Source organism: Suncus etruscus, chromosome 2 (assembly GCF_024139225.1).
Source record: "Suncus etruscus isolate mSunEtr1 chromosome 2, mSunEtr1.pri.cur, whole genome shotgun sequence".
In the NCBI taxonomy this organism is placed as follows: domain Eukaryota; kingdom Metazoa; phylum Chordata; class Mammalia; order Eulipotyphla; family Soricidae; genus Suncus; species Suncus etruscus.
Genome location: NC_064849.1, coordinates 873,888 through 895,605, shown reverse-complemented (window position 1 = coordinate 895,605; position 21,718 = coordinate 873,888). Strand labels below are relative to the sequence as shown.

The 21,718-nt window shown below is 55.8% G+C and overlaps 1 protein-coding gene across 1 annotated transcript in view; it reads left to right on the top strand.

The window, feature by feature from the left end:
- The window catches only part of CABP1 (calcium binding protein 1), a 31,176-nt gene that overhangs the window by 6,283 nt on the left and 3,175 nt on the right, over positions 1-21,718 (top strand). Inside the window, exons 2-4 of the mRNA XM_049767861.1 lie at positions 18,518-18,548; positions 18,651-18,794; positions 21,448-21,557. Coding sequence (XP_049623818.1) covers positions 18,518-18,548; positions 18,651-18,794; positions 21,448-21,557 — 285 coding nt within the window. The remainder of the gene's footprint in view (positions 1-18,517; positions 18,549-18,650; positions 18,795-21,447; positions 21,558-21,718) is intronic.

The window sequence follows — 21,718 nt, the reverse complement described above, 5'->3', positions numbered from 1 at the left end:
TCCGGGGAAGAAAGCCCGAGTCCCTAGCTGCAAACCTTTTTTAATTCATTTTTGTAGGAGAATACTTTTATTTGTTTACTTTTGGTTTGGGGGCCACGCCTATCGATGCTCAGGGGGTTCCTCTGGGTCTGCGCTCAAAAATCGCTCACTGGCGGGCTTGCAGGACCATATGGGATGCTGGGGCTCGAGCCCGCGTCCATCCTGGGTCAGCCGCGTGCAAGGCAAACGCCCCTACCGCTGTGCTATCTCTCCCGGCCCCACGTGGCTGCAAACTTAGGGTCCGCTGGAGGCGGATGAGGCTCCCCCCGAGCGAGCGTGATTTTCCCACCCAAGGACGGAGCAGATCCCAAGGTCGCGAAGGTGCCATGCCCGGGACTGGCCCTGCAGGGGGGCAGAAATCACCAGGTCTGGTCAACCCAGCTGTCCTGCTCCTGTGGGAATCAGCTTCTGGCCTTTCGCTGTGTTTCGCTGTGCTCAGGGCTCACTCCTGACTCCGGGCTCCAAGATCGCTCCTGGCAGGGGACGGGGGAGGCCCTAACGGGTGACGGGGATCAGGAATCGAACCTGGCTTATCTGCTCCTTCCCATGGTTCTATCTCTCCAGCCCCTTATATCCGGTCGTTGTTGTTTATAGTTTGGTTTCTGTTTGGGGGCCACACTCAGCCAGTCCTTAGGGCTTACTCCCTGGCTCTGAGGTCACTCCTGTTGGACTTGGGGGACCATAGCGGGGTGCTGGAGATTGAACCCAGGTTGGCTGCACGCAAGGCAAGCACCCTCCCCACGCGGACCATCACTGCAGCTCTGTGTCTGGCTTTTTTTTCTTTTCTTTTTGGGCTACACCCAGCAGTCCTCTGCGCTCAGAATCTCTCCTGGCAGGCTAAGGGGGACCCAAACTGGGATGTCGGATCAAACTCGGGTCATTCACTGGGTCTTCCGTGTGCAAGCACCAACTTCCTACCACTGTGCTATCTCTCCGGCCCACACGTGGGTGGCCTCTTAGAGTGAGTGATCCTGAGAGCAGAAGCCAGCCAGAGTAAGTAACCCACAAACATTTGCTTGGCAATGCCGACAGCCACCCCCAAAAAAAACACAATCAACCAACCCAACAAAAGATTTGAACCCGAGCCTGCCTTCCCGTCTCTGCCGAATGAGCACTGGGAAGCCAGTGAGAGTGACCCGCCCTTCCCAAACATCATCCCCTGAGAATCCACAGCATCTGGGGGTTTGCTCACAGGAATTCGGAATTGGAACCCAGATGCCCATTCCCCAACCTCTGCAAGAAGCAGCTAGTGAATTCCAGTGGGCTGAGCTTATGCCCAGAGGTTTGAGGTTCCCCAGGCCCCACCTGCCGGAGCCCCTGCTGAGCCCTAACTCTTCAAGAGTCTGTAAATGGTGGATTTTTCTAGATTTTATTTCCTGCCCGCCCCCCTTTTTTTCCCTATCTCTGACCTCCCAAACCTGTGAGTTTTTTTGGTTTTGGTTTTTGTTTTTGGGTCACACCCGGCAGTATTCAGGAGTTATTCCTGGCTCTACGTTCAGAAAATGCTCTTGTCAGGCTCAGGGGACCCTATGGGATGCGGGATTCGAACCACCGTCCTTCTGTGTTGCATTAAATAATTAACGATGGGGCTGGATGGCGGTGGATGGAGGCCTTTGTGCTTAGGCCCCAGCCACGTGGCTTCATCCCCCATCCAGCTGGCAAGTTCCAGGCCCAGGTAGTCGGCGTAATCAAGACTCACTCACACGCAGGCTTCAGGAAGAATCATCTTTATTTATGCCCTAGCCACCACAGGTGTGTGGCCTATGTCAACCTTTTAAGCATTCAGCTATATTATGCTAGCCCTGCATCTTATCTCCTGTTAGCCATCTTCCCTTTGGGCTCCATGCGGCCCAAAGATCCAAAAGCCAGGAAGCCAAGCCGGGCCAAGAGAGAAACGGCAAAAAGGGCAAAGAGCCAAAAGGGCCGAATTCCCTTGGTCCCAGCCTTATCTACCTTTTTCCAAACCCCTCCCAGGAATGGGAGGGGCTTGCAGGTAAAGTTACACCTACTATCCGGTTCAGACCCCTCCCAGAAATGGGAGGTCTTGCAGGTAGTTACACCTATTATCCGGTTCCCAAAACTCCTCCCAGATATGGGCGGGTCTTGGGGTACACCACACTTCTGCATGCGAGGCAAACGCTCTACCTCCATGCTATCTCTCCGACCCCAAAACTGTGGTTCTTGAAGTGAGCTGTATCAGCCCCCCAGGGCACTGGAACAATTGGGGGGTGCTGGTAGGTAGATTGCGTGCGATTACAAGGAGGTACTTTCTGGTCTTTGTTTGTTGGGAGCCATGCCCAGCAGTTAGCAGGGGTCCCTCCTGCTCTGCACTCAGGGATTACTCCTGGCAGGCTTTGGGGGCCTTGTGGAATGCTGGGGATCGAACCCGGGCTGGTCGCGTACAAGGCAAATGCCCTCCCCCTGTGCTACTGCTCTGGTCCTGCCACTTTCTTTCTGTTCACTTAAAGAAGGTAGATGGGGGGGGGGGGGCTGAGTGGGGTTCTGGATAATTTGTTGTTTCTGTTTGGTTGGTTTTGGGGATCACAGGGTGGGTTAGAGTTAAACTCAGACTCTGAGCTCAGGAATTACTACACCAAAACTCAGTTTTGGGGGAACCATTTGGGGTGCCCGGGATCAAACCCGGTTGGCTACATTCAAAGCAAACAATGTCCTCCCCACTGTACTTTCTAACCCTGGATTTTTTTTTTTCTGGTGGTCTTTTTCTGCAAGATTTTGTTTCTCGCAGTCGCAGAGACGGTTTGGGAACCTCTGGGCACTTTTTTTTGGGGGGGGGGGTGGGCTACACCTTGCAGCTTTCAGGGTTTCCTTCTGGCTCTGCACTCAGAAATTGCCCCTGGCAGGCTCGAGGACTAGATGGGATGCCAGGGATGGAACCTGGGTTCTTTCTGGGTTGTGCAAGGCAAGTGCCCTCCCGCTGTGCTACCACTCCGGCCCACCTCTGCGCAGATGAAGTCGGATCCCTCTGCCTCTCACCCTCACTCTTGTCCCTCTTCGTCGCCTTCACCAGCAAGCGGATGAGTGGGGTGGTTGAAGCTCGTGCCCACCTGCCTGAATGCAGGCCTGGTTGCCCCCACTGCCTGTGCAGGTCTCAGCTCCAGGCCTGGTCTCCACACCAGCTCCGGGGCCTTTCTTCAGCTCCTGCCAATGGTTTGTCTCCTATGCCTCGGCTGTGCCACGCACTTTCCCACGAAGGCTTGGAAGCGAGTGGGGGAAATTCCATCTTTCGACTTTTCTCGGAGGGAAAGTGAGCGTCAGGAAGGAGCAGGCAGAGCCCAGCACGGCCATGCTTAGCCTCCAGCTCCTTCCGTCCACTGAGCCCCTTGCCCTGGTCAGCCTCGGGCCCAGGCAGTGCCTTGCCACCCCTCTTTCTTTCTGGGGAGCAGGACTCTAAAGAAGGTGCTTATGTTGGCAGCTGGCTCCCTTTCCCAAGCCAGCTCCCGGGGGCGGGCAGTCCACTTCCTGTCCCTCGGCGCCAACGTTCCTTTCCCAGACTTATCCTTTGGCCTCTGGGGGGGGGGCCCTCCTTCTCCGTACCCCCATCCTTGGAGAGGTTTGACCCAAACAAGGCTGCGGATGAACTTCTCCAATGTACCCTGGTCAGCACCGGTGGAATCGAGAGCTGGCCAGGGACCACTCGACCAACTGGCCACTTCGGGACCAGGCACCCATCTCTTCCGGCTCCTTACAGGACTTTGGACCGATCCCCAAAGCCAGCTGGAAAGTTCCTAGGAGGGGATCCCTGGACTTTGAGAATTTTCAGTCTCTCAACTGAAGGGTTGACCCTCAATGGAAGGGTCATGCGTTGGGCTCCCCAACTCTCTCTCTCTCTCTCTCTCTCTCTCTCTCTCTCTCTCTCTCTCTCTCTCTCTCTCTCTTTCCCTCTCTCTTTCCCTCCCTTTCCTCCCTCTCACCCCTGTTGGGAAGCATTAGAACTGGATACTACCTTTCTGGCTGGTGTGTGTGTAAATTTTAAGTATGACCTCTCAGACTGGAGCTGGGATCCCCCCAAAACGGGAATTTCGAGGAAGTGTCTGTCACCCACCAGTTTCAGCTATGGGACCTTGAAAACAGCTTGATCACAGAGTGTCCCTGGAGCCCCAGGCCACTACCAGGGCCTTGCAGGAGAAAGCAAAGGACACGGTTCCAGTTTTGATTTGGGCCGGCCTCTCTGATCCTCGTGGGCCCAGAGACCCCACAGTCCACCGAGGGAGCAGGAGGAGCTGCTGGAAGGACTCGAGTGGCACCGGGAAGTCCCACCCACGTCAGTGGACCGGGACAAGCGTGTGACCCCAATGTCACTGGATCTCGAGGATCAGATGTGTGTCTATGTCTGTGTGCCTGTGTGTGTGTGTGTGTGTGTATGTGTATGTGTGTGTGTGTGCGCACGTGCATGCGTGTGTCTGCACTCATGGGAGCCAGAAGATACACCCCGATTTTGGGGAGCCCAGACTAGCCAACTCTGCCTTCTGTGTCCGCTGTCCTATTTCTCAGCGGCAGCTGCTCTCCAGTCTGGCTGACCTCTCCCCCACTGCAGATATGGCCGAGGGAGAGGAGGGGCCTGGCTGAAGGGGAATGATCTGGGGGTGGGGTGGGGGCACAGCTCTAATCTGCTCTCAGCAATCCTGGTGAATTTTTATTTTTCTCTTTGCCCTGCGCTCTCCGTCGCCTGCTTACTGCACCTCAAGAAAGTGCTTAGAAAATTCAACCCATAGACACAGACACAGACACAGACACAGACAGACAGACAGACAGACAGACAGACAGACACACACACACACACACACACACGAAGCCAGCTGCAAGAGTGAGGGCTCAGACTGGGGCCTTCAGAGAGAGCGCAGCCAAGACTCAGCTCCCCTCCCCGCACCCCCTCCATGGACCCGAGCACCCCGCAAGGAGCTGCCTCTGCTTAGGATGGGCAATTGTGTCAAGGCTCCTCTGAGAAGTCTCTCCAGGAAGGTACGTTTCTAGAGATCCTGAGACTGGGAGGGCTTGGGGATGGGGTCTCTGGCCCTCCTGGGGGGATCCCAGATTTGGGCTTGGGGAAGGAGCCCTTCGAAGCTTGACCCTGGCAGAGTGTCTATCTGTAGTGATGCCCCATTTCCCATCATGCTTTCCTTCCTCCCTGGGCTCAGAGATGAAGTTGCCATTAGGCCCAGGGTGGTGGGGAGGGGGGGCCATGGGGCATTTGCACGCAGGATTTGGGAAATAGGGGCCAGAGTGGTAGCACAGTGGTAGGGTGCTTGCCTTGCATGCTGCTGACCCAGGACAGATGTGGGTACAATCCCATATGGGCCCCCAAGCCAGGGGTGATTTCTGAGTACAGAGCCTGAAGTAACCTCTGAGCACCACTAGGGTTTGGCCCCCAAAAAAGCAAAAACAAAAATTAAAAAAGATTTGGGAAATAGAGTCTCTGAGCTTCTGAGCCAAAGGAGAAGTACGGGGCCTTAGGAAGGGAAGGAGGGGACAGGCCCCGTGGACTGGCAGCATCGGACAGGGCGTGTGTTCTGGGCTTCGTATAAACCAAGGACATCGTCCACTTCGATGGGTGCCCCCACTCTCCCTGCTGGCCCCAAGCCTTCTGAGCTGTGGGTGTTAGTGGTAGATCCCACCGCTCAGGAAAGAACCAGACAGGCTGTCTCCAGCTCTCCTCGCTGGGCCGAGTGTGGGTCAGAATTGCACAATCTGGGGCCGCAGCAATAGCACAGCAGTAGGGCATTTGCCTTGTATGCTGCCGATCCAGGATGGAGCTGGGTTTGATCCCTGGCATCCCATATGGTCCCTGAGCCTGCCAGGAGCAACTTCTGAGCACAGAGCCAGGAGTAAATCCTGAGCGCCGCCGCCGCCGGGTGTGGCCCCAAAACAAAATTGCACAGTTGCACCGAGCTCAGGGCCTGGGAGAAGCGCTAGAGAACTAGAATGTGGTGCCCAGGACCCCCACCCCACGCTGTCTCTCCGGGACTGATTGCTTCTCTGCTAGGTCCCTTTCTCTCTGGAACGCAAATGACCCCAAGCGCCTCCCTGGGTCTGGGCTCTTGGGAAGAATTTTGCTGCTGTGGTTCTGGCTGGAGCCATAGGAGGAACTGAAGGGGGGGCAGGTTGGGGGAGCTTTGCCTTCAGTTCTTTCATTTCCCAGATGGGGAACTCGCTGCTCTCAGCTCAGTGACCCCAGGAAAGTCTCCGGTTAGCTAATGGCCCCCTACCTCGACCCTCCTTGTTCTGTGTCTGTTGGACTGGCCAGTTTTGGGGCCTACTGGGTTGGACATGAGGGTACTTTGTCGCTGTTGCCTTCCTCGATGCAAATCCCTTCTTTCCCCCCTCGGGATTTTGGGCCACACCCGGCAAAGTAACAGGGGTTACTCCTGGCTCTGCACTCAGAAATTGCTCCTGGCCCAAGGGACCATTTGGGAATCGAACCAGGTCTGTCCTGGGTTGGCTGCATGCAAGGCAAATACCCTACCGCTGTGCTATCTCTCCGGCCCCTGCAAATCCCTTTTCATTCTCATTGTTCCTTCCTTCTTTCGTTCCTGGTGTCTTCTGCGGGGATCCCCCCCCCCTTCCAACGCTCTGTCATTTCCTTGGGGGAGGCTTGCCACAGCGCCGGCCTCAGCTGGGCAGAGAAGCGGAAACTGATCTGAATTAATCCGGAGCAGAGGCTTGTGACCCTGTTATCCGTGAGCTTGGGGGTGGGGTGGGGCATTCTTAGGTCTGTGCGGGACTGTGGCTGCTGTCGGTAGTTCGGGAGGGTCAAACCTGGGCCACCTGCAGGTCAAATCTATTCCCAGTCTTTTTTTTTTTGAGGGGGTTGGTTTTTGAGTCACACCAGCAGTGCTTAGGGGTTCCTCCTGATTCTACGCTCAGAAAACGCTCCTGGCAGGCTTGGGGGACCCTATGGGATGTCAGGAATCGAACCCAGGTTTGTCCTGGGTTGGCCTCGTGCAAGGCAAACACCCTACACTGTGCTATCATTCCACACACCCCTTTTTTTCCATCTCTCTAGCTTCAGTCTCTCTCTCTCTCTCTCTCTCTCTCTCTCTCTCTCTCTCTCTCTCTCTCTCTCTCTCTCTCTTTGGGTTTTGGGCCACACCCGGCGGTGCTCAGGGGTTACTTCTGGCTGTCTGCTCAGAAATGGCTCCTGGCAGGCACGGGGGACCCTATGGGACACCGGGATTCGAACCAACCGCCTTTGGTCCTGGATCGGCTGCTTGCAAGGCAAACGCCGCTGTGCTATCTCTCCGGGCCCCCAATCTCTCTTTTTTATTTATTTATTTTTGGGTGTGGAGTAGGGTATCAATCTTTTTGATGGGTCTGCAGACTGAGAGTTGAAAACCATTGCTCTAGAGGCCCAGAGACCGAAGAGAGAGGAAAGGAGAGGGGAAGAGAGAGCAGAGGAGGGGAGAGGAGAGAGAGGAAAGGAGGAAGAGGGGAGGGAAGGAGAGATCCAGAGCTTGAAGAACTCGACCAAATCAACGAGGAATGTGATGAGAGGGAAATAAGTTCAGAGCTTGAAGAACGCAATCAAACAAGACACGTGGCCTTCCAGCCTAGCAGCCTACCTCCCCTTGAGCACTCTCGTCCTGTGGCGTTGAGGGCAAGAGATTCGCCTCTCTGTGCCTCAGTTCCTTCTTCAGCAAGTAAAACTACTGGCAAGGCCGGAGCCGTGGCACAAGCAGTAAGGCATCTGCCTCTGCCTCTGCCTCCCACGCGCTAACCTAGGACGGACCGTGGTTCGATCCCCCAGCGTCCCATATGGTCCCCCTAGCCAGGAACGATTTCTGAGCGCAGAGCCAGGAGCATCACCAAGTGTAGCGCAAAAAGCAAAAACAAGCAAACAAACGAAAAAACCTACTGGCATCTCCTATCCCGGGGGACTGTCCAAGCCAGCCTGGGCGGGCACTGACTTTGCTCACTGCCTGGGATGCATGAGTGCTCGCTCAGCCAAGTCCAACCAGTCTTCTCCTGAGCCCCTGAAAAGGGGTTAAAGGGACAAAGGAGGGGCTAGAGTGATAGCACCGTGGTAGGGCATTTGCCTTGCATACAGACGGACCCAGGACTGACCCAGGTTCAATCCCCGGCATCCCATATGGTTCCTCGTGCCTGCCAGCAACGATTTCTGAGCACAGATCCAGAAGAAACCCTTGAGTGCCACCTTATGTGACCCCAAAACCAAAAAGTCTTAAAAAAAATTAAAAAATAAAGAGACAAAGGCACATGGACAGGACAGGTCGAGACCGCAGCATCAGCCGGAAATGAAACGGTGTGAAATGACGGCACCCAGTGTCCCTCCCGGTCTTTATGCTAATAGGGGATAATGTGGTGATATTTTTCCTTGAATTGCTGCATCCTTGCCGTGCCTGGGCGCTTATGCTCCACCCGGGAATTCCTTTATATCAAGCTAATTGAATTTGCTTGGTTTTGGGGGGCTGCACCCAGCAGTGCTCAGGCTTACTCCTGGCTCTGTGCTCAGGAATCAGTCCAAATGGTGCTCGGGGGACTCTAGGAGGTGCTGGGAATCAAGTCTCCTCAGCCAAGTGCCAGGCAAGCGCCTTCCCTGCTCGACTGTTTCTCCAGTCCCCCTCCCAGGAGTTCTTCCGGAGGGTTTCTTTTTTCTCTTTTTATTTTTTTTTATTTTATTTTATTTATTTATTTATTTATTTATTTTTTGGTTTTTGGGCCACACCCGGCGGTACTCAGGGGTTCCTCCTGGCTGTCTGCTCAGAAATAGCTCCTGGCAGGCACAGGGGACCATATGGGACACCGGGATTTGAACCAACCACCTTTGGTCCTGATCGGCTGCTTGCAAGGCAAAAGCCGCTGTGCTATCTCTCCGGACCCTCTTTTTTCTCTTTTTAATTTTTGAGCAGTACTCAGGGCTTCCTCCTGGCTCTGTGCTCAGAAACTACTCCTGGCAGGCTCGGGGGATCCTATGAGATACTGGAGATGGAACTCGTGTTGGCCCCCCCTGTGCCCTTAGTGTTTTCTAGAGAAAAAGCCCTCGAGATAAGGGTCGGCCAGAAGCAGCGGTGGCCTTAAGCCCAGAGCCAGGTTCTGGCGTTTGTTTTCCCCTGAGGCAAGGCTGCCCTCCCCCACCAACCCCCACGTTGTCCCATTTCCACAGATTCCAGAACGGTGCCTCCTTCCCTCTCGGAATGCTGCCGCTGACTCGTGCCACTCCTGGGTGGCCCTGCAGTGCGGGGACCACTCCCTCTGGCTCTTAGCCCACTGTGGCTGCTGCCCACCTGTCACCAGGGACAGCCTAGAGACAGTGTTTGCTCCTGGCACTGGACGGGGCAGAGGCCAACAGTGGGGCACCCTCAAGGCCCAGGAGAAGGGCAGCAACCTCCTGAGGTGCTTTAGTGCCCTGCAGTTAAGATTAAGCTCCAGGGGCTGGCGAGATAGCACGGAGGTAGGACGTGGGACATTTGCCTTGCATGCGGAAGGATGGTGGTTTGAATCCGGCATCCCATAGGTTCCCTGAGCCTGCCAGGAGCGATTTCTGAACTTAGAGCCCAGAGGAACCCCTGAGCGCTGCTGGGTGGGACCCCCCCCCCAAAAAAAAAAGATTAAGCTCCAAAGTCGGAGACATAGCACAGTGGTGGGGCATTTGCCTTGCTCGAGACTGACCTAGGACAACCAGGTTTGATTCCCAGCATCCCTTATGGTTCCCAGAGCCTGCCAGGAGTGACTTCTGAGCGCCTCCGGGCATGACCCAAAGACAAAAAATGAAGCTCCAGAGAAGCCGTGGAAAGTCCCCACGTCCCCACGTCCGGCCGCCACTGCAGGGGCCTGCATCCCGGATCCAGGCCCTCCATCCTGGCCCCTTCTCTCGTGACTGGCAAACGTCCTCCCACGCCCTCTGCGCCGATGCCTTCTGGCCCCCAGCATCTCCTGCCTCTCCCCGTCACTGTCATCACCGCTGTCTCATCATTGGCATCTCCATGGCAACCCCAGGGCTCTGCGCTTGGCCCACCGCGCCGGCTCCTGTGGTTCTTTCCAGCGCCCATCCTCCGCTCCCCGGCTCTCGGCCCGTCCCGGCAGCAGGAAAGGCAGCCGCAGCCCAGAGAGGGGACATGGTCTGCCTGAGGTCACACAGCCCGACTTGGCCCCCTAAACTGCCTTTCTTTCTTTTCTTTTTTCTTTCTTTTCTTTTCTTTTTCTTTTTCTTTTTTTTTTTTTTTGGCCTGGCTATGTGCTCAGAAATCGCTCCTGGCTTGGGGAGACCATATGAGATGCTGGGGGATCAAACCGCTGTCCATCCTAGGCTGGCGCTTGCAAGGCAGATGCCTTACCTCTAGCGCCACTGCTTTGGCCCCTCTTTCTTTTTTAATTTGTTTTTGGGCTATACCTGGTGGCACTCGGGGATTTTCTCCTGGCTCTGCGCTCAGAAATCGCTCCTGGCTGGCTTGGGGGAACATATGGGATGCCGGGACTGGAACCTAGGTTGTCCAGATGCAAAGCAAATGCCCTACTGCTGTGCTATTGCTCCGGCCCCCTAAACTGCCTTCCTGGACAACTCCCTCCTCCAGGTTGCTCTGAACCAATTGGAGGAGAGTCAGACCAGAGACCGGAAAAGCTGCTCCCCAAAATTATCTCCATCGAGTTTTTTCTCCTGTGTGTGGGAAGAGGGGTGCTGCCCTGCCTGGGGACTGTTCCCACATTCCTCAAAGGCTAAGAGGCCCTAAGACCAACCCTGCTTGCCCTCATGACTCTCGGGCTGAGGAACTTCACCCCAAGAACCTGGGTCCAGGGCCCGAGTGACAGCACAGCAGGGAGGGGCTTCGTCTTGCACGTGGCTGACCTGGGTTCGATCCTCGGCATCCCATTGGGCTCTCCAAGCCCGCCAGGAGTGATTCCTGAGCAGAGCCAGGAGTAACCCCTGAGTGCAGTGGGTGCAGCCCAAAAAGCAAAAAATCCAGGGTGCCCCTCCTTCCTGGAGGCGACTTAGAAGTTGGAAGGAAGCCTAGGAGCAGCTTGGGGAGCAGGTGCCCCAAAGGGGGAGGTGAGACACGGGAGGTGTTTCTGGAGGACCAGAGCCCGCATCTTGGGGTGTCCGTGAGCGGCTGTCAGATGCAGAGGATGTGGGTGTCAAGGGCAGCCACAGGATGTAGGGGGCAGTGTCTGCAGCTCTAGGTGAGGGGCCCACCAATAAATGCATTCCTCCTCATCCTGGCTGTTTTTTTCTCCCATTGTGGTCTCTGAGATGCGGGTGGTGTAGCAACCAAGCTTAGGGGGGACCTCCAGGCTGGAAGAGGAGGTCATGTCAGGGCTGGCTGTGGTGAGGGGCTGCTTCCCATGTTTGTTTGTTTGTTTGCTTCCTCCTTCCTTCCTCTTTCTTTCTTTCTTTCTTTCTTTCTTTCTTTCTTTCTTTCTTTCTTTCTTTCTTTCTTTCTTTCTTTCTTTCTTTCTTTCTTTCTTTATTTCTTTCTTTCTTTCTTTCTTTCTTCCTTCCTTCCTTTCTTCCCTCCCTCCCTCCCTCCCTCCCTCCCTCCCTCCCTCCCTCTCTCTCTTTCTCTCTCTCTCTCTCTCCCTCTCTCTCTCTCTCTCTCTCTCTCTCTCTCTCTCTTTCTCTTCCTTTCTTTCTTTCTGTTTTTGGGCCACACCTAGTGGCTCTCAGAGGTTACTCCGACTCTGTGCTCAGAAATCGCTCCTGGCAGGCTCAGGGGGACCATATGGGATGCTGGGAATTGAACCCACATCCATCCTGGGTCTGCCGCTGTGCTCTCTCTCCAGCCCCCCATGCTGCCCTTTTTATATCTGCATGGGAACTACTGTAGGGCAGCCGGGAGACTGGGCTGGGGCCTGGGAGCACGACTATATTTGGTCAGCGGAGACCAGGCCCGGACGCTTAGGCCGGGAGGCAGCGAGGCGGGAGCCACTGGGGGGGGGTGCTCCCCACTTTGGAGTGCTTGGGTTGGCTTGAGGGGGGCCCTGAATGGGGAGGTTCCGTGTTTCGTGTAAGGCTGAAAGGCTGCCCTGGAGTGGTAGGCTGGCTTCAGAGCCTGCTCTTTCCTGAGCCCCGGGGGTCCTTCCTGGTGGCCCCCTACAGCCTTGCCCACCCCCTGAGACTGCTTTTTGGGCTTTGGCTCTCACTGTCCTCCCCTGGCCCTCCCTGGGGACATGGCTCGGCCTGAGAGACCAGTCTGCATTCCAGTCCAGTTCAGCCTGGGCACTGCACAAAGATTCTGGGGCCCCTGGGGAAGGATGTTTCCTGTTAGTCTTTTCTGGGGGACAGGGGGCGAATTTTGGCTTCTGGGCCACACCCAGTGGCGCTCACGGGTTACTCTAGGCTCTGTGATCAGAACTCTCTCCTGGCAGGCTCGGGGAATCACATGGGATGCCAGGAATCGAACCCTGGTCAGCCGCTCACAAGTCAAACGCCTTTCCCTCTGAGCTGTCACTCCAGACCACCCTGTTAGTGCTAGAAAGGACACAGAAGCCTGCATCTAGCAGGCCTCTCACACACACACACCAGTGAGCTCCTACAGCATGTGTGATCATGTATGTTGTACGTATGTGGCTGTTTGCCTGTGTCCCGTCAACCGCTCGCGCTCTGCAGCACGTGTCCATCACGCCGCTCTCGCTGGAGCTCCACTTTGGTCAAGGATCGCAGGTGGCATCGTTCATGGCGCCCACTCGCTGCCCTGCCAGCCTTGCACCGGTGGACGCTGAGCCCTGGGGGACTCTGGGGACTCGGGACCCGGAGCCAGGCTGCGCGGGAAGGTGACAGCGCCCCTCTCTTGCATTTGCGCTGCTGAGGAAGATTCGCCAGGAGGACGGAGGCAGCCGTGCAGCCGCCGCCCAGCGCTGCCCAGAGCCAGAGCACGAGGGACTGGTGGACCCCGGGGAGCCCCCAGGACCACTCCTGGCACTGACCCCCAATTGCTCGCTCGTGCAAAGCCTGCTGGGCCCTGCCTGCATTTTCCTGCGCAAGGGCTTCTCGGACCACTGGCGGCCTGTACGTAAGTTGAAACCCCAGAGGCCAGGGGGTGCGGGAGACAAGCTGGCCGGCTCTGACCCCAGCCCCGGCCCTTGACTTAGGAATTCCTTCCAGAACCCCTGCACCACTGACTTTCTCTCCCGAGTGACTGCCAGGCACAGGCTTTCTACAAGAGCCAGCAAGAAGAAGTAACGAGGGACGAAGAGGGTATCTGCCTTGCACATAGCCCAGCCGGGTTCGATCCCCAACATCTCATATGGTCTCCTGAGCCTGCTAGGAGCGATTCCTGAGAGCAGAGCCAAGGACGAACCCGAGTACTGCTGGGTGTGACATAAACAAACACAAACATGGGCCCGGAGAGATAGCACAGCGGCGTTTGCCTTGCAAGCAGCCGATCCAGGACCAAAGGTGGTTGGTTCGAATCCCGGTGTCCCATAGGGTCCCCCGTGCCTGCCAGGAGCTATTTCTGAGCAGACAGCCAGGAGTAACCCCTGAGCAACGCTGGGTGTGGCCCAAAAAAAAAACCAAAAAAAAAAAAAACAAACACAAACAACTAAAAGGAATAACAGGGACCAGTGAGATAGGACGGAATGGAGGTAAGGAGCTTCTATACACACAGTTGACCTTGGGTTCAATCCTTAGAATCCTGTATAGTCTCCTGAGCACCTCCGATTGTGCCCGAAAAAAAAAAAAAAAAAAAAAAGAATAACAGCAGCCAGCATTTGGGTTTTTATAGGTTTTTGTTTGTTTGTTTTTTTTTTTTTGGTCCACACCCAGTGATGCTCAGGGGTTTATTCTTGGCTCTGCATTCAGAAATTGCTCCTGGCTTGGGGGACCATATGGGACACTGGGGGATTGAACCACAGTCCGTACTAGGCTAGTATTCGAAGGCAACTGCCCTACACCACCTGTGCCACCACTTCGGTCTCAGTTTTTATGGTCTTTTGGCCCCTTACACACCGAGCTTTTTAAACCCTGCACCTAGGACTTCGGTGAACGGCAGCATGAAAGCCTCAGTGTGCGGCCAAGAGGTAGGAACTAGTATGGTTCCATTCTACAGAGGAGAACACTGAGACCAGGGGGCAGAGGGTTCAGACTTGGGGGTTCTGATACCCGGGTTGCCAGGGCTCCAAACAGTGGTACTGTTTGTCAGTGGTACCTCCCAGGAGAAACTTCCCAGAACCATGGAGCACTTTAGAATCTCTGCTGTCCAGCACAGTGGACAACCACTAGCTAGTTTCGTGGCTGCAGAAGCTTTGATTATTTTATTTTGGTTTGGTTTGGTTTGGAGGCCACACCCGGTTGCGCTCAGGAGTTATTCCTGGCTCTGCACTCAGAAATCTCTCCTGGCAGGCGCAGGGAACCATATGAGATGCTGGGCATCAAACCTGCGTCTGTCCTGGGTTGGCCACATGCAAAGCAAACAACCGACCACTGAGCTAGCGCTCTGGCCCCCAAACTTGTCACAATTTTTTTTTGTTTTGTTTTGGGCCACACTTGGCAGCTCTCAGGGGTTCCTCCTGGCTCTGTGCTCAGAAATCGCTCCTGGCTGGCTCGGGGACCATAATGGATGCTGGGAATCGAACCACCTTCCATCCTGGGTTGACCGTATCTAAGGAAACACCCTACCGCTGTGCTATCTCTCCGGCCCCTCAACCTGTCACAGCTTATTGGGGCCTGAGACCACACCTGACCCTGCTCCGGACTGACTCACTCCTGGCGGTGCTCAGGGGCCATGTGACAGGTAGCAAACCCAGGCCGGCTGTGTGCAAGGCAAGTTCCTTCCCCGCTGTACTACTGCTCATGTCTTTTTGTCTTGTTTTGCTTTTGGAGGGGCTGGTACTCTCGCCTGAGTGCTCAGGGACTCTCAGGAGAGACGGACCTTGTGCCTGGCCCGCAGAGTTTGCACACGAGCCCTCAGAACCATCCAGACTGGTCTCCTGGGAAGCCCTGGCAGGAGCCCGTTAGAACGGAGCAATGGCAGCTCAGAGAACTGAGCTGCCTCAGCCATGATCCCACGGCCCAGGGGCTGGAGAGAGAGCACAGCGCTAGGGCCTTTGCCTTGAACTCGGCCAACCTGGGACAGACCTGGGTTCGATCCCCGGCATCCCATAGGGTCCCCCAAGCCTGCCGGGAGCGATTTCTGAGTGCAGAGCCAGGAGGAACCCTTAGCATTGTTGTATGTGGCCCCAAAACCAAAAATAAATAAATAGATAAATAAAACAGATCCCACGGCCCAGAAGGCACAGCTTTGAGCACGGCCTGATCTGGAAGCCAAGCTCACCTCCCTGGCAGCAGACATGGGAGGAAGGAGTGAGTGTGATTGCTGTGGGGGGCTCCCTGCCACCTTGGTGGGGGCATCCTGCCTTTCTCCCGAGCACCCGAGCCCTGCTGTCACAACCCAGGAAAGCCGGAGGAAAGCCCACCCTCTCCGCTGAAGCAGCCGCTGGCTTTCTCGTTACTTGCCTTTGGGTGTCTCAGAAACGCGGAGGGCCACTGAGAGGGTTGGGCAGCACCCCGTTCCTCTGTCGTCCCTACCGCTGGGTCACGGAGAAATGGGAGGTGCTGCCTGAGCTATTACGGTTTTGGTTTGGGGGCCACAGCTATCGGTGACTCCTGCTTCGAGTTCAGAAATCGCTCCTATCAGGGCGTGGGGGGCCATAGGTGATGCGGGGGAATTGAACCCAGGTCAGCCAGTGCAAGGCAAACGGACCCAGCCACTAGACTACCAGCCCCTTGGTGTGCTGCTTGGGACCGAAGGTGGGCCAGGCCTTGCTCTGCCGGACCTCGAGGGCAGACTCTGCCGGGTCTGCGGGCACGAGCACCTCACCCCTCACTCACACTCACGCCGGCAGAATGGGGTCAAGGTGGCATTGGCAAGAATCACTTTTTTGGGGGGTGTTTTGGGTCACACCAGTGGCGGCTCAGGGGTTCCTCCTGGCTCTGTCGCTCCTGGCAGGCTCGGGGGGCCTTATGGGACGGCTGCATGCGAGGCCAATGCTCTGCCGCTGTGCTATGGCTCTGGCCCCAAGAACCACCCAACCACCCTCTTTTTTTTTTTGTTTGTTTTTTTTTGTTTTGTTTTCGGGCCACACCCGGTAACGCTCAGGGGTTACTCCTGGCTATGTGCTCAGAAGTTGCTCCTGGCTTGGGGGACCATATGGGACACCGGGGGATCGAACTGTGGTCAGTCCAAGGCTAGCGAAGGCAAGGGCAGGCACCTTACCTTTAGCGCCACCGCCCGGCCCCCCAACCACCCTCTTGAGCCTGCCAAGTCCCAGACCTGGCTTGGTAGTGACAGCTGCGTGGTGGGATGTGGGGTAGAGGTGGCAGGACTCACAACCACCGGACCACCCTCGCCATGTGTTGGGACAGGAAGGCGACGAATGCCAGGGATCCGACTCTGGGCCTGGCTGATGCCCTGAGCCCTAGCCCAGCCCTCACATGCATTGATTTTTTTTTTTAATTCTTCATTATTGAAAGGGGGACCATACGCAGCAGTGCTTGGGGGAGTGTGGGGTGGGACTTCCTTGTACTCAGCCTGTGCTCCAGTCTTTTTGTTTGGTTTGGTTTTGGTTTTGGTTTTGGTTTTTGGGGCATACCCGGTGATGCTCAGGGGTTACTCCTGGCTCTGTGCTAAGAAATCACTCCTGGCAAACATGGGGGACCACATGATTTGAACCACTGTTTGCCACTGTCTGTCCTGGAGCAGCTGCTGGCAAGGCAAACTCCCTACCGCTGTGCTATCTCTCCAGCCCCTTTTTTTCAGCTCCTCCTCTTCCTGCTCTTCTTCTTCTTCTTCTTCTTCTTCTTCTCCTTCTCCTCCTCCTCCCCCTCTTCTTTCTTCTTCTTCCTTCTTTTCTTCTTCCTCCTCCCCTCTTCTTTTTCTTCTTCTTTCTTCTTCTCCTTCTCCTTCTTCTTCTCCTTCTCCTCCTCCTCCTCCTCCTCGTCCTTCTTCTTCTTCTTCTTCTTCTTCTTCTTCTTCTTCTTCTTCTTCTTCTTCTTCTTCTTCTTCTTCTTCTTCTCCTCCTCCTCCTTCTTCTCCTCCTCCTCCTCCTCCTTCTTCTCCTCCTCCTCCTCCTCCTCCTCCTTCTTCTGTATTCTTCATTATTGAAAGTGAGCCACGCCCAGCAGGCGGCCTGGGAGGGGGAGTATGGGGTACAGGCATAGAACCAGGACTCAGACATACTCAGCCTGTGCTTCAGCCTTGTTTCGTTTTGGTTTGGTTTTGGGGTACACCTGGTGGTGCTCAGCGATCACTCCTGGAAGACTCAGGGGACCATAAGGAATTTGGGGGTCGAACCTGAATCCATTTGAATTAGCCACATGCAAGGCAAATGCTCTTCCACTGTGCTATCTCTCCGACCCCTGTCCTCCAGCCTTTTGCCCTTTGAGCCTCTCCCTGTTGCAAGAATGCTCAACAGTCGGTGTTTTTGTCTTGTTTTGGACCGCAATCAGCGATGCTCAGGGGTTATTCCTGGCTCTTGTGCTCAGGAATCAGTCACTCCTGGTGCTGCTTGGGGACCCTGTGGGATGCCGGAAAGGAAACCTGGGGCCCCATCACCTGGCCGTCTGGCCAGTCTCTGCAAGGTCTCAGAGCACCGGGCCTGGGGTTCCCGCGGGATGTTTCTAGATTCTCAGACGAGGGTGTCTGGGGAGCCCCAGACTGTCAGCTCCAGCGGAGCTGGCCCTGGGCCTGCATTCAGTCATGTGCCCAGTCCGAGGGCTCCTTCCTCTTCAGGCACAACCGTGGCAAAGCAGTCACTCGGGCGAGGAAGGGCAGCTCTGGGGAGCAGCTTCGGGGCCCCCTCAGCAAGCCTCGCTGGGCACCCCTTGTATTTCGTGTCTGGGCAGGCCGGGGAAGCTTGTGGGGGACACACAGGTACCTCACCAGCTGGACGGAGCCTGCTTTGCGCTTAATCTGGGCCTGCTCTTCACAGAACTCTGCCGTCTGTTCTGCCCGGACCTGGGCTGCATTCAGCTTCAACAGGGAGGCCTGGCACTGGTTGGAACCCGGCGTTGTGTGTTTTGTGGATCCTGGTGGCGGCCAGAAGCTCTGGCAGCCCCCCGGGGTGTGAGACTTTATCCCCAGGCTGGCATCCGGTTGGAGATGGGACAGCAGTGCCCAGGAAGCAGAGCGCGGCCTCACGCTGCCTCCGCACCCCAAATCTCTTCCGCCGCCTTCCTCTTGCTTCTTGCTACCAGTCACCTCCCTTTCAGTCCCCTGGCCAATCTTCTGCTTCTCATCTTGGGATGATCCCTGCACAGACAACTTCTTTGATTATAGGGGTTCGCGTCCAAATCAGTCCCCAGTGCATTTTGACTCTGGAATAAGAGAGCGGGTCAGAGTCCGGCTGGAGGGGACGGCCTGCCCCCCCTTCTCCCTTTAGGAAGGTCCAGGGCGCCTTGTGAAGCCCCATCACCTCCCGCCCCCCCCCCCCCCGCGGCACCCTCGTCCCTGCTGTGCTGGGCCAGCCCTGGCCACTGCGGCCACTCAGGGCCCTTGTTCTCTCGTTCCAGGACAGATCTCTGCGACCGGAGGAGATCGAAGGTGAGTAGTGAGGGCAGGAAGGCGGGCTGGAGGGGCTCCAGTGAGCACCCCCAGGACCAAGCCAGCCTCAGCGGGGCCTCCCCGTGCTGTGCTCCGTCCCAGAGCTCCGGGAGGCCTTCCGGGAGTTCGACAAGGACAAGGACGGCTACATCAACTGCAGGGACCTGGGCAACTGCATGCGCACCATGGGCTACATGCCCACCGAGATGGAGCTCATCGAGCTGTCCCAGCAGATCAACATGAACCGTGAGAGCCCCCGGCCTGGCCCCTGACCTTCCTGGGTGGGTGGGGAAGGGAAGGGAAGGGAAGGGCGAGAACAGGAAGTCACCCTGGGGTGTTCTGGTTGTTTTTAAGACTTTATGGGTTGGTTGGTTGGTTTGGGGGCCACTCCCGGTGGCGCTCAGGGATGACTCCTGACTCTGCACTCAGAAATCTCCCCTGGCAGGCCGGGAGACCCTAGGGGATGCCGGAAATTGAACCGGGTCAAACACCCTACCGCTGCACTGTCTCTCGGTACCAGCATGGGGGATTCTGTGAAGCAGCTTGGGGCCTGGTTTTTGTTTGTTGTTTGCTTGTTTTCATTGAAACAACTGTGATCAACAGAGTCCTCCATAGTTGAATTTGAGATAGACAATAACCAGTCTAGGAATAAACCTGACACAGCAGAAAAGGAGTCCAGGCTCTTCCCACCCCCAGTGTCGACCTCCCCCACCGATGGCCTCAGGTGCATCCCAGGCCACCACCCTCTGTCCCCTGCCTGCCTGCCTGCCTGCCAGTGAGTCTACATGATTAAAACTTAGGTCCCTTGATCCTATTCTCTTTGACTTGGACTTGGATATTTAGTTCTGTTCTTATATATTTCCCTGCCAATGCATCCGAGAGCACTTGGCCCCTGTCCCCTGCCTTTCTTCATTCCTTTCTTCTTAGTTTTTTTGTTTGTTTTTGGGCCACACCCTGTGACACTCAGGGGTTACTCCTGGCTATGCGCTCAGAAATCACTCCTGCCTTGGGGGACCATATGGGACGCTGGGGGATCAAACCGCAGTCCATCTTAGGCTAGCGTGGGCAAGGCAGATGTATTACCGCTTGCACCACCACTCTGGCCACACCTTTTTCTTAGTTTTATAGAAAAATGTGGGAATATGTGGTAAAATAAAGTAATCCATGTCCCAAGGTTCTATGAAAAAGGCAGGAGCCCCAATTTAAAGGATAAGAGGTCACAAAAATCCCGTTAATAAAAAAAGTATGTGGCAAGTTTTTCATTTGCTTGTTTGCATAGGCCAGTGGTCGGCAACCTGCGGGTCGAGAGCCACACGAGGCTCTTTCCACTTTTTTTTTTTTTTTTTTGGTTTTTGGGCCACACCCTGTGCCGCTCAGGGGTTACTCCTGGCTATGCGCTCAGAAGTTGCTCCTGGCTTCTTGGGGGACCATATGGGACGCCGGGGGATCGAACCGCGGTCCGTCCTAGGCTAGCGCAGGCAAGGCAGGCACCTTACCTCCAGCGCCACCGCCCGGCCCCTCTTTCCACTTTTTAAAGCGGCTCTTTTGTGTGAGAGCCGGCGGCCGCTCCAGGAGTCAGGACTCTGCTCCTAGTCTCTGTCAGTGCACGCCCTGTGTGGCTCTTAAAATAAATTTCAATCGTGGTTTGGGCGGGATTTGGCTCGGTTGGAAAAAATAGGTTGCCCACCACTGGCATAGGCACAGCAAAATGTGGGGGAAATAGAAAGGAAAAACCTTTAGCCTAAAAACAAGGAGACCTTACGCTGAAACATGGCATAGAGTTTTTTTTTTTTTTTGGTGGGGGGGAATTGTTTTGTGTCCGACCCAGTGGGGCTGGGAGATGCCAGCGTAACCAGGCTTTGGGAAGGACTTCAAGGAGAGAGAAGGCTTGGAGTGCAGGGAGCTTTTTTCCTGAAAGGACAAAGGGAAGGGGTGGAATGCAGGGGGTTGGGGAGTGGGACAGAGAAGAGGCAGTAGCAGGGGGCCCCCTCCTAGACCACCGCTGATTAGAGATCTCCTGGGTTTGACTTCCTGGTGGAGCATGTCTGGGGGTTCCCAGGCACCTGTCCTTGGGGGTGTTGAAGCTCCAGCTGAGAGTTGGCAGAAGTCAGGCAACGGGCCCTGAGCACCCCTCTCTGCCTTCCTGCTTTGTGGTTGTGTGTGTGTGTGTGTGTGTGTGTGTGTCTCTCTCTCTCTCTCTCTGAAATATGTTGCTCATCTCTGTGAACCCCAGTTTCTCTTTCCTGTCCATCTCTACCTCTGTCCACTTCCAGACCAGCTTGCTGAGTTAAGCCCTGGCTCAGCTCCTGAGCTTTTCTTTGATAACCACTACCCAGGGTCCCCTTTCTGCTTCTTCTTGGCTCTGAGTGGGTCTAGGAGGGACGTAGACCCCCTCACTCAGTCATCGGATCAGAGGATTTTGTTAGGACAGGGGACATTGTAAGGGTCCGAGTTGACCCCCCACGTTGACGCTGAGAGTCGGAGACCACCTCCGATAACGCAAGGTGCAAAAGGGAGCTCATTCGGCTAGGCCAGCCGAGGTCCGAGTCTCATCCAACCAGAGAGTCTTGACAAGGAGCCCGAGGCAAAGTCTTAGCCAGGTTATATAGAAATCCCAAGCATTGGGGCTGGGGAGATAGCATGGAGGTAGGGCGTTTGATTTGCAAGCAGCCAACCCAGGACCGATGGTGCTTTGAATCCCAGCATCCCATATGGCCCCCTGTGCCTGCCAGGGGCGATTTCTGAGCATAGAGCCAGGAGGAACCCCTGAGGGCTGCCGGGTGTGACCCAAAAACAAACAAACAAAAAGGCCTCACTAGGGCTTGGGACCCCACCTTGATCCTAGGCTCAGGGGCTTTGGTTCTCACAGCGTGAAGCTCCAACCTCTCTTCTCTCTCAGTGGGTGGCCATGTGGACTTCGACGACTTCGTGGAGTTAATGGGTCCCAAACTCCTGGCGGAGACGGCAGACATGATCGGAGTCAAGGAGCTCCGAGATGCTTTCAGAGAGGTGAGTGGGGGTCCCCAACCAGAGGTCCCGCCCAGAAGAAGAAATGTCCGAGCTTGGGCCTCAACAAAGGGTCTCTGGGGGGCCAGAGCCAGAGCATGGCAGGGAGGACATTTGCCTTGCATACTGCCAACCCGGATGGATCCCTGGTATCCCACATGATC